Source organism: Aquarana catesbeiana, linkage group LG04 (assembly GCF_042186555.1).
Source record: "Aquarana catesbeiana isolate 2022-GZ linkage group LG04, ASM4218655v1, whole genome shotgun sequence".
NCBI classification, from domain to species: Eukaryota; Metazoa; Chordata; class Amphibia; order Anura; family Ranidae; genus Aquarana; species Aquarana catesbeiana.
Genome location: NC_133327.1, coordinates 634,539,897 through 634,552,872, shown reverse-complemented (window position 1 = coordinate 634,552,872; position 12,976 = coordinate 634,539,897). Strand labels below are relative to the sequence as shown.

The 12,976-nt window shown below is 43.3% G+C and overlaps 1 protein-coding gene across 1 annotated transcript in view; it reads right to left on the bottom strand.

The window, feature by feature from the left end:
- The window catches only part of USH2A (usherin), a 1,400,924-nt gene that overhangs the window by 1,335,375 nt on the left and 52,573 nt on the right, over window positions 1-12,976 (bottom strand). The window contains exon 2 of the mRNA XM_073628975.1: window positions 300-729. Within this exon, the coding sequence (XP_073485076.1) occupies window positions 300-729 (430 nt within the window). The remainder of the gene's footprint in view (window positions 1-299; window positions 730-12,976) is intronic.

Sequence of the window (12,976 nt, the reverse complement as noted above, 5' to 3'; positions counted from 1 at the left end):
TTAACAAGGAACTAAATAATTAACACATGTCCTATAACCTGGTTTTAGGCTTCTTTCCAATTAGGAAAAAAAACACATTACATTATATTCTACAAAATGTCCCTTCTCGTTGTTCTAATATCTATTAAACTTTTAAAGTTTTAAGTGAAGGTGATAACAAGATCCAAGTTAAATTAACTTAAGAATGAAAAAGTTGTACTTGTAGTTTTTTTCCATTCTTGATTTTTGTTTTCAAGGCAGATGACCCTGGGCTGCTGATTTTGCATGCAGGAGAAGGTAACAGATGCTTTCGTACTTACATTTCACTGGCTTGCTCAGGTTTCAGCCACGCAGTCAGCGTAAATGAACTTCCTACTTTTGCCATTGTTGTTGTTATAAAGCAATCTTTGTGATCATAAAAGATGAAGCTGTACGAATCTTTGCTGGATTTTGGATGTAGGTCTTTCACATCTTTTCTGACGCAAGAACCAAGGTCTCCTTCAAGAAGATGATGATAGCTCGGAGTGTAGGATCTATACGGGCAATCTTGAATACAAAATCGCTGGATGCAAGTCTGCAGGCTTTGCTCATTCCATTCGCTTTGACAAAAAACACTTCTCTGCGGAAAGCCGCATGTGGCGTTGGATGGCTCTGTGAAGATAGGCTTAAATGCTGCCAAATTTTCCAGTTTTGGAAAGAGACCTTGTGCCCTCACTAAGGCAACATTTGTGTGGCATCCAAAATGTAACGCTTCAAAAATGTGAAGCAAAGTACAAATTTTTCTAAGCAACAGAAAAGAATACATTATGATTTTTTTCATAAAATCCATAGAAAAAATCTTTTATTATATTTTGACGTCATGGGTCATTTGAGAGGACGTCAACTTGTGGGTTTCGGATGAACCATTGTGTAATTCACTACAGATTTCCTAAAAGAGAGCACAAAGGTACATAAAACTAAGACACGGAAAACATTTGATCGCTAGACACTAAAATGGGTGTTTTTATCATCATGTCTGAAGGGACAACATGTGCTGCCCAAAGCAACTACTCAAATCTCTACTGGGGGGTGGGGGGGTGAAAGCAAGGCAGTCTATCTACAGGCAGGCTGAGACACTGATGCAGGACAGATTTAAGGCTGGTCAGATATGACTGATCAGATTGGCACCCACACCAAATATCTATATTGTCAGCTTCATACAAACACTATGGGGTTGATTTACTAAAACTGGAGAGAGAAAAAACTGGTGCAGCTCAACATAAAAACCAATAACCTTCCAGTTTTTGAAGAATTGAAGAAGCTGAAGTTAGAAGATGATTGGCTACCATGCACAGGTGCACCAGATTTTGCACTCTCCAGCTTTAGTAAATCAACCCCTAGGTTCCTCAACATTAACCACATATTCAGTCCCAACCATTCAATATCTTACCAAATATAAGTCATAAAGAGAAAAGAGAAGTCTAGGTTTTTTGTTTTTTTTTTCAGAATTATACTTGCCTAGGTGGATGCAACATCAGTCTGATGCTGCATCTGTCCCCTGCCGGCTCTAACACTGAAAAACGAGTGATCAAACACTGCCGATCGCTCAGTTATCAGAGCTCCCTGAGCAGGGAGCTGGTGGCTGTCAGTCACTGCTCTCTGCTCTGCCCCTCCCCCCTCGCTCACTGGAGCACTGGGCTGTGGAGGGGGCGAGAGCAGCCAGCTCAGCCTCTCAGCGGCCTGCTGAGAGGCTGAGGCAGGTGCCTGTCCAGGCATGTGGGCAGATCCGACTTCATTCTTGCCAGAGCCTAGACGTCAGCCAACAGCCGCTGTCTGCTGAAAACGGGTCACAGTAGTGCAAAACGAACTGAAATGCTTTTAGCTGTACTTCTCCTTTAAATGGCAGATTCAGCCCATAACCATCCCAGTAATTTGCATCTGTGTTCTAAATCAACTTAATTTACCTGATTTGTTGTGTTTATGAGTATCTTAAAGTAGAACTATGGCCAGACTATGGACATTCAAATATTTGCATTTTAAAACATTCCCTTACTAACCTCTGTAGCTGCAGTCATTTGTGAAGTAATTCATCCTCAAAATTGTCAGCCAAAGAATTTCAGTTTTAATTTCTATCTGTAGCTCAGCACCTCCCTCTCAGCAATGAGTTGGCAGAGAAGCGAGGGTCCATGGATGACCTCATCAGCGTGCTTCTGCTCCTTCATTGTTTAAGTATACTGTATCTTGACAAGGCTGTATTGTTTAATTGCAGGGTAATTTGAAGGGAAGTCAAGAAGGACCTGTCAGTGCTTTATATTGGCAACATATTGGCAGGTAAAATAACGTTAATATTTGTATTTCAACTGTCTATTTAGCTGTACAACTGGAGTTTGCTTATCTGGTAAAACACTTTAGAATTATTATTTTTATTTTTTTAAACACAAATTATTGAGTATGGCACTGTTAAAAGGAAAACTACACTTTTGCTAAAAGAAATACAGCATATATATATATATATATATATATATATATATATATATATATATATATATATATATATATATATATATATATATATATATATATATATATATATATATTCCTGCTTCCTCCTTATGTCAATGTTTTTGTAGTGAGTCCATCAACAGTAAGTAGATTCAAACAAGCTTGGGACAAACATAGATCTATAGATCTATAAAGTTAACATAAAAAAACAGATAAATAAAAAAACACCTAGTCTTTTTTCTGTCGTCACTTTTCTATGTTTCTTACGATGGGTCAGCTCCGTCCCCCCTGACCCCTCCAGGACAACTAGCCTATAAAGCTGTCTACCCTCAGCCAATGTTCTTTTATATACTGTATATATATATATATATATATATATATATATATATATGTACACACACACAGCATCTCACAAAAGTGAGTACACCCTTCACATTTTTGTAAATATTTTATTATATCTTTTCATGTGACAACACTTTGCTACAATGTAAAGTAGTTAGTGTACAGCTTGTATAACAGTGTAAATTTGCTGTCCCCTCAAAATAACTCAACATACAGCCATTAATGTCTAAACCGAAGGCAACAAAAGTGAGTACGCCCCTAAGTGAAAATTTCCAAATTGGGCCCAAAGTGTCAATATTTTGTGACCACTATTATTTTCCAGCACTGCCTTAACCCTCTTGGGCATGGATTTCACCAGAGCTTCATAGGTTGCCACTGGAGTCCTCTTCCACTCCTCCATGACGACATCACAGAGATGGAGGATGTTATGCCGCGTACACACGGTCGGACTTTCTATCCTACTTGGTCCGGCACACTTTCCGACGGACTTTGTCCGCCAGGTGCGCCGGACTTTAAAACGGACGGACTTGCCCACACACGCCCGGACTTTCCGGCGGGCTAAGTCCGCCCGTCTTTCCGACGGACTTTCGCCGGAGTTCCGGCGGACTTTCAGAATGAACGGACTTGCCCACACACGGACAAGTCCGTTCATTTTGAACGTGACTCAGGTGCAACGGGACTAGAAAAGGAATTCAATCTTGCCGCTTTTATCGGCGAGATTGACACCTTGCGAGCCCCGTCGCGGGGCATACCAGGCCCTTAGGTCTGGTATGGATTATAAAGGGAACCCCCTACGCTGAAAAAACGGCGTGGGGTCCCCCCTAAAATCCATACCAGACCCCGATCCGAGCACGCAGCCTGGCCGGTCAGGAAAGGGGGTGGGGACGAGCGAGCGCCCCCCCCCCTCCTGAACCGTACCAGGCCACATGCCCTCAACATGGGGGGTGGGTGCTTTGGGGGAGGGGGGCCGCCCTGCGGGCCCCCCCCACCCCAAAGCACCTTGTCCCCATGTTGATGAGGACAAGGGCCTCTTCCCGACAACCCTGGCCGTTGGTTGTCGGGGTCTGCGGGCGGGGGCTTATCGGAATCTGGGAGCCCCCTTTAATAAGGGGGCCCCCAGATCCCGGCCCCCCACCCTATGTGAATGAGTATGGGGTACATGGTACCCCTACCCATTCACCTAGGGAAAAAGTGTAAGTAATAAAACACACTACACAGATTTTTAAAATATTTTATTAAACAGCTCCGGGGGGGGGGATCTTCCTCCGGCTTCGGGGGTCTTCTTCCGGCTTCGGGGGTCCCTCCGCTTCATCTTCTCCCGGCGTCCGGTTGGTTCTTCTCCGCTCTTTTCTCTCCAGTTCTTCGGCCGGCTCCTCTGCTGTCTTCAGGTAGCTCTCTTGCCAGCAGAGGTCCGGACTTCTTGTCTTCTTCTCTTCTCCAGATGTTGACACGACGCTCTCTCCGGCTGGACTGCTCTCCGAGGGCTGCGTTGTGACTTATATAGGCGGAGACCCCGCCCCTTTTGATGTCACAGTCCCTGGGCATGCTGGGACTGTGACGTTTTAGGGGGCGTGGTCACTGGGTGATGTTGACCACGCCCCCTAAAACGTCACAGTCCCAGCATGCCCAGGGACTGTGACAACGCAGCCCTCGGAGAGCAGTCCAGCCGGAGAGAGCGTCGTGTCAACATCTGGAGAAGAGAAGAAGACAAGAAGTCCGGACCTCTGCTGGCAAGAGAGCTACCTGAAGACAGCAGAGGAGCCGGCCGAAGAACTGGAGAGAAAAGAGCGGAGAAGAACCAACCGGACGCCGGGAGAAGATGAAGCGGAGGGACCCCCGAAGCCGGAAGAAGACCCCCGAAGCCGGAGGAAGATCCCCCCCCCGGAGCTGTTTAATAAAATATTTTAAAAACCTGTGTAGTGTGTTTCATTACTTACACTTTTTCCCTAGGTGAATGGGTAGGGGTACCATGTACCCCATACTCATTCACATAGGGTGGGGGGCCGGGATCTGGGGGCCCCCTTATTAAAGAGGGCTCCCAGATTCCGATAAGCCCCCGCCCGCAGACCCCGACAACCAACGGCCAGGGTTGTCGGGAAGAAGCCCTTGTCCTCATCAACATGGGGACAAGGTGCTTTGGGGTGGGGGGGGGCCCGCAGGGCGGCCCCCCTCCCCCAAAGCACCCACCCCCCCATGTTGAGGGCATGTGGCCTGGTACGGTTCAGGAGGGGGGGGGCGCTCGCTCGTCCCCACCCCCTTTCCTAACCGGCCAGGCTGCGTGCTCGGATCGGGGTCTGGTATGGATTTTAGGGGGGACCCCACGCCGTTTTTTCGGCGTAGGGGGTTCCCTTTATAATCCATACCAGACCTAAGGGCCTGGCATGCCCCGCGCTCGCCGCAATAGGAAAATTTGTTTTTCCTATTGCAGCGAGCGCGAGATGCAATACCCTGCCCTCGTGTCGTATCTGGTCCGTCGGACCAGCATACACACGAGCGGGCTTTCCGTCGGACCAGCACACACACGAGCGGACTTTCCGCCCGAAACTGAGTCCGGCGGAAAGATTTAAAACTTTCTTCAAATCTAGGTCCGGCGGGCTTTTGGGAAAAAGTCCGCCGGAAAAGTCCGCCGGCGCCCACACACGGGCGGATTGTCCGGCACACTCTGGTCCGCCGGACCAAGTATGCCGGAAAGTCCGACCGTGTGTACGCGGCATTAGAGACCTTGCGCTCTCCCACCTTCTATTTGAGGATGTCCCACAGATGCTCAATAGGGTTTAGGTCTGGAGACATGCTTGGCCAGTCCATCACCTTTACCCTCAGCTTCTTTAGCAAGGCAGTGGTCCTCTTGGAGGTGTGTTTGGGGTCGTTATCATGTTGGAATACTCCCCTGTGGCCCAGTCTCCAAAGGGAGGGGATCATGCTTTGCTTCAGTATGTCACAGTACATGTTGGCATTCATGGTTCCCTCAATGAACTGTAGCTCCCCAGTGTCGGCAGCACTCATGCAGCCCCAGACCATGACACTCCCACCACCATGCTTGACTGTAGGCAAGACACACTTGTCTTTGTCCTCCTCACCTTGTTGCCGCCACACACGCTTGACACCATCTGAACCAAAAAAGTTTTTCTTGGTCTCATCAGACCACAGGACATGGTTCCAGTAATCCATGTCCTTAGTCTGCTTGTCTTTAGCAAACTGTTTGCGGGCTTTCTTGTGCATCATCTTTAGAAGAGGCTTCCTTCTGGGATGACAGCCATGCAGACCAATTTGATGCAGTGTGTGGTGTATGGTCTGAGCACTGACAGGCTGACCTCCCCCTTCAACCTTTGCAGCAAAGCTGGCAGCACTCATGCACTCATGCGTCTATTTCCCAAAGACAACCTCTGGATATGATGCTGAGCACGTGTACTTTCCTTTGGTCAACCATGGTGAGGCCTGTTCCGAGTGGAACGTGTCCTGTTAAACCGCTGTGAGGTCTTGGCCACCATGCTGCTACTCAGTTTCAGGGTCTTGGAAATCTTCTTATAGCCTAGGCCATCTTTATGTAGAGCAACAATTCTTTTTTTCAGATCCTCAGAGTTCTTTGCCATGAGGTGCCATGTTGAACTTCCAGTGACCAGTATGAGAGAGTGAGAGCGAGAACACCAAATTTAACACACCTGCTCCCCATTCACACCTGAGACCTTGTAACACTAATTTTCACTAATTTTGGACATTTTCACTTAGGGGTGTACTCACTTTTGTTGCCAGCGGTTTAGACATTAATGGCTGTGTGTTGAGTTATTTTGAGGGGACAGCAAATTTACACTTTTATACAAGCTGTACACCCACTACATTACATTGTAGCAAAGTGTAATTTCGTGAGTGTTGTCACATGAAAAGATAGAATAAAATATTTTCAAAAATGTGAGGGGTGTACTCATTTTTGTGAGATACTGTGTATATATATATATATATATATATATATATATATATATATATATACACACACATATATACAGTGAGGGAAAATAGTATTTGATTCCCTGCTGATTTTCTACATTTGCATACTGACAAAGAAATGATCAGTCTATAATTTTAACCACTTCAGCCCCAGAAGATTTTCCCCCTTAATGACCAGGCCATTTTTTGCGATAAGGCACTGTGTTTCTTTAACTGACAGTAAATTGTACCCAAAATGTATTTCCTTTTTTCCCCCACAAATAGAGCTTTCTTTTGGTGGTATTTGATCAACTCTGCGGTTTTTATTTTTTGCGCTATAAACCAAATAAAAACGTAATTTTTTAAAAAGCACAATATTTTTGCTATGATAAATAGGAACACACAATCTGTCTCCTCTCCCCTGACAGAACCATGATTTGTGTGTTTACACACACAGATCCCGGCTCTCGCTCTGTCACGAGCGATCGCGGGTGCCCGTCTGATATTGCAGCTGTCCCCCGCCAGCTCTAACACTGAAAACTGAGTGATCAAACACGGGCACGTGCATCGGTTCTGGGGACATGCTTAAAGACACAGCGTCTTAAAGAGCCGACATACAGCTACGACGGCTCGCGCAGGGGAGCCAACCTGCCGCAGTATAACTGTGGCGGCTGGTCGGGAAGGGGTTAATGGTAGGTTTAATTTACCAGTGAGAGACAGAATAACATCAAAAATATCCAGAAATACACATTTTAAAAAAGTTATAAATTGATTTGCATTTTAACGAGTAAAATAAGTATATGACCCCTTCTCAAAACATGACTTAGTACTTGGTGGGAAAACCCTTGTTGGCAATCACAGAGGTCAGATGTTTCTTGTAGTTGGCCACCAGGTTTGCACACATCTTAGGAGGGATTTTGTCCCACTCCTGTTTGCAGATCCTCTCCAAGTCATTAAGGTTTTGAGGCTGACTTTGGGAAACTTGAATCTTCAGCTCCCTCCACATATTTTCTATGGGATTAAGGTCTGGAGACTGGCTGGGCCACTCCAGGACCTTAATGTGCTTCTTCTTGAGCCACTCCTTTGTTTCCTTGGCCGTGTGTTTTGGGTCAATGTCATGCTGGAACACCCATCCACGACCCATTTTCAATGCCCTGGTTGAGGGAAGGAGGTTCTCATCCAAGATTTGATGGTACATGGCACCGTCCATTGCCTCTTTGATGCAGAAAAACACCTCCTAAGCATAATGTTTCCACCTCCATGTTTGACAGTGGGAATGGTGTTCTTGGGGTCATAGGCAGCATTCCTCCTCCTCCAAACACGGCGAGTTGATGCCAAAGAGCTCGATTTTGGTCTCATCTGACCACAACACTTTCACCCAGTTCTCCTCTGATTCAGATGTTCATTAGCAAACTTTAGACGGGCCTGTACATGTGCTTTCTTGAGCAGGGGGACCTTGAGGGCGCTGCAGGATTTCAGTCCTTCATGGCGTAATTGTTTTGTTGGTGACTATGGTCCCAGCTGCCTTGAGATAATTGACAAGATTCTCCTGTGTAGTTCTGGGCTGATTCCTCACCATTCTCATGGTCATTGAAACTCCACAAGGTGAGATGTTGTATGGAGCCCCAGACTGCAGAAGATTGACAGTTATTTTGTGTTTCATCCATTTGAGAATAATCGCACCAACTGTTGTCATCCTCTCACCAAGCTGCTTGGCGATGGTTCTAGCCTTGTGTAGGTCTACAATCTTGTCCCTGACATCCTTGGATAACTCTTTGGTCTTGGCCATGGTGGAGAGAATGGAATCTGATTGCTTCTGTGGAAGGGTGTCTTTTATACAGGTAACAAACTGAGATTAGGAGCACTCCAATTAAGAGAGTGCTCCTAATCTCAGCTCCTTACCTGTATAGAGGACACCTGGGAGCCAGAAATCTTGCTTATTGATAGGGGATCAAATACTTATTTCACTCATTAAAATGCAAATCAATTTATAATTTTTTTGAAATCAGTTTTTCTTGATATTTTTGTTATCCTGTCTCTCACTGTTAAAATAAACCTACCATTAAAATGATAGACTGATCATTTCTTTGTCAGTGGGCAAACGTACAAAATCAGCAGGGGATCAAAAACTTTGTTCCCTCCCTGTGTATATATATAAATCCAAAGGCAGGCAGCTGCCACACACTCCTGTTTTTTATGTCATATAGCAATACAAAGTTACAGCTGTTACTTTGTATCACTAATCACTAAACAGAGAGTGCTGCAACTGCCTGGCTTTTGATTCTTGTAGATAGGAGGTGGAACATGAGTTATTATCCCTACACATTATTGTCCTGGTAGGTAAAAGTGCAGATGTCTACTGAATATATATATATATATATATATATATACACACACTATATTGTCAGAAGTATTGGGATGCCGCATATGAACTTTAATGGCATCCCAGTCTTAGTCCGTAGGGTTCAATATTGAGTTGGCCCACCCTTTGCAGCTATAACAGCTTCAACTCTTCTGGGAATGCTGTCCATAAGGTTTAGGAGTGTGTATATGGGAATGTTTGACCATTCTTCCAGAAGTGCATTTGTGAGGTCAGGCACTGATGTGGACGAGAAGGCCTGGCTCGCAGTCTCCCCTCTAGTTCATCCCAAAGGAGTTCTATCGGGTTGAGGTCAGGACTCTGTGCAGGCCAGTCCAGTTCCTCCACCCCAAAATCGCTTATCCATGTCTTTGTAGACCTTGCTTTGTGCACTAATGCGCAGTCATGTTAGAACAGGAAGGGGCCATCTCCAAACTGTTCCTACAACGTTTGGAGCATGAAATTGTCCAAAATGTCTTGGAATGCTGACACCTTAAGCGTTCCCTTCACTGGAACTAAGGGGCCAACCCAACCCCTGAAAAACAACCCCACACCCTCATCCCCTCTCCACCAAATGATCTGGAGGGGTGGCCCAATACTTTTGGCAATATAGTGCGGATGAGGGAGTTTGGGGTGGAGGAACTTGACTCAACCTGACAGGACATCTATGGGATGAATTAAAGCAGAGACTGCGAGCCAGGCCTTCTCGTCCAACATCAGTGCCTGACTTCACAGGTTTGCTTCTGGAAGAATGATCAAACATTCCCATAGACACATTCCTAAACCTTGTGGACAGCCTTCCCAGAAGAGTTGAAGCTGTTATAGCTGCAAAGGGTGGGCCAACCCAATATTGAACCCTACGGACTAAGACTGGGATACCATTAAAGTTCACGTGCGTGTAAAGGCCAGTATCCTAATACTTTTGACAATATATAGTTATATATATATACTGTATATTTGTAAATGTTATTATTAATTACCTTACATTTAATTCTGCAACCACAATGCTTTGTGAGCTCTCACGAGCAGGGCCCTCTGAACCCTCTTGTAATGAATTGGGTTGTACCTGTTCTGTCTTTCTCTTTATTTTTTAAAGAACTACACAAACTGTTGCTGCCATATATATCCTGTATAGTAATAATTGAAATACCACTTTCTTACAGTAACAATCTGTGTGCAGAACACTATTAAGCATCTTATGTCATGTTTTTGTGATAAAATGCTGCATCCAAACTGGTATGCTTAAGAATATAAGACAGATATTCTCCTGGATGTCAAAGATACATGAAACAATGGGATTAACCCAACAAAATGATTACTATACAATGCAACAGGAATATATTATTAATTAGCTGCTCTTAAAATAATTTTATAATAATTAAACCTGAGACTTTGCAAGCATCTGAGAACTCTTGCATCAAGATATATATATATATATATATATATATATATATATATATATATATATATAATGTGGTAACAGCTGGACCTGCTGGAAACATTAACAAGAATTCCTCAGGACTGTTATTAATAGAATTATCATTATATATATATATATATATATATATATATATATATATACATATATATATACATATATATATATATATATATTATATATTGTCATTTCTTACCTTATTTGGAGGCCTCCTCCTCCTTGTTAGAGGGACAGAAAAGCTGATTACACCTCCCCAGCCACCGCCATCTGTCTCCCCTTTGTTTCAGATCTTCCTTCTTACTTAATTATCTTGTTTCACTTGAAGCTAATTGAAAACTTCCAGAAAACTTTACCTCTGCAGGTACGTCATGTTTCCATGGATGGAACTTCACCTTCGTCTCCCACCTTTACCTCCGGACTGCTAAGAGTTACCAGGAGGAATCGTGTGCAGTGTTGCTAAGGAACAGTCTGTCACTCCAGACATTTCAGTCCTCCGTCCACCAGCTGTCCATATTAAGTAAAATACAATAGCGGGGCTTATCAACTAAGTGGACAGATTATACTAATTTGCCCTGAATTTTTTTCTCTTTTTTTAATTCAGGGAATGCCAATTCTAAAACCCAAAAAGTTACGTAAATGTAAAATCATTATTAATAATATTAAAGAGGAACTGCAGTCTGCTCCCATAATTTGTAATAAAAACATCTTTGCCATTTTGAAGCTTCCTTCCAACCACTTTGCATATAATTTTATAGATACAGTACTTTGATTCTGTAATTGCCAAATATGCTACAGAAATCTCCCTCCACTGAGTCTGGCTGCAGCCATTTTAACTGTGGGCAGCTGAAGCTGCTGACTGTTCACTTCCTGGATTTACACAGAGGCACACCTTCAGCTCTCATTGACCCTCTTATGACTCATCCCCCCTCCCTTCCTGTCAAACTTTCATGAGAGTGAGAGAGCTGTGCCTGATGTCATAAGCCTAGGCTTTTTACCAGACAAGAGAGAGGAAGTGGGCTGTATAAGGTATTTAACTGGCAGAAAAAAAATGTTGTACTATCCAAAGTTAAAATAGCATGGGCAGAAGATTTAATAGATGGAAAGTTGAAAATGATATCTGAAGTTCCGCTTTAAGCATTGCATGCAGAAGTTCCTATAGAAACCTAAGCACGGATGTTGATTTTTACTTCTGTCTTTTTTTTCTGCTATTTAAAGGAATATCCCTCTTTTAGTAAAATGAATAATATAGCATATAAAACTGCCATACTAGCCATTTTGTATTATAACGTTAATAAAAAATACTTTCCATTTCAATTTTCTAAAATTGTCGCAAAATTCCATGCAGTATGGCAACCTGGAAGAGTTCTGTATGCAGCTGGTGTATGGAACACCCCCTGAAATGTCATTTCCTGCAGTGGGATTGGCTCGCTGATTTTTTAGACATTTGCACTATGATACATGTTAAATTTTAGGTGTCCTGTGTAAGAGTAAATTCATTTTTGTGGAGATACACGACAAGGGTTAATTAATTCTAACGGGATACAGACACTGCAACTTTCTTCATTAGATTGCTGAAAGAACACCAGGTAGCTCTAACGAACCAGTCCCTCCCATTCAGGGATCAATTTAGTGATAGGTCATAGTGGACCATACAGTCTTTTCTTCAGAACAGACAAAGACAAACAGCTATTCCTTCAGAATAATAAAAGGTAGGAGCCTGCTACAAAGTTTGTTAAAATCCTTGCAATATACATAGATCACTCAGAGGGGATATTTCTCTTCACAATAGTGGAGGTACACTTTAACGAGCTAGGCCTAGTACACACGATCAGATAATCAGACAAAAAAATACCGCTTTCTAAGTGATCTACGATAATCTGATCGTTAGTACACAGCTTTCCAGAGCCGATCACGACAGTTCATCTTATATTATTATATTATATTATCCAATCGGACAAGCACAAAATTTTTCTCCTAGGATACCAGATTCTATGATTTTTGTTTAATCAATACAGCAATCGTCTGAAAAAGATCGGAAGAGCAAGACCACGCATGTTCGGAAATGAAAGAATACATTACATTACAATACAATACAAGACGTTACATCACTTCTGAAGTTGTATTCTGTTTAACCACTTCAGCCCCGGAAGATCTGGCTGCTGAATGACCAGGCCATTTTTTGCTATTCGGTACTGCATCGCTTTAACTGACAATTGCGCGGTCGTGCGACATTGCACCCAAACAAAATGGACGTCCTTTTTTTCCCAAAAACAGAGATTTCTTTTGGTGGTATTTGATCACCTCTGCGGTTTTTATTTTTTGCACTATAAACAAAAAAAGAGCAACAATTTTGAAAAAAACACAATATTTTGTACTTTTTGCTGTAATAAATATCCCCATTTTTTAAAAAAAAAAGCTAATTTTTTTCTCAGTTTAGGCCGATATGTATTCTTCTA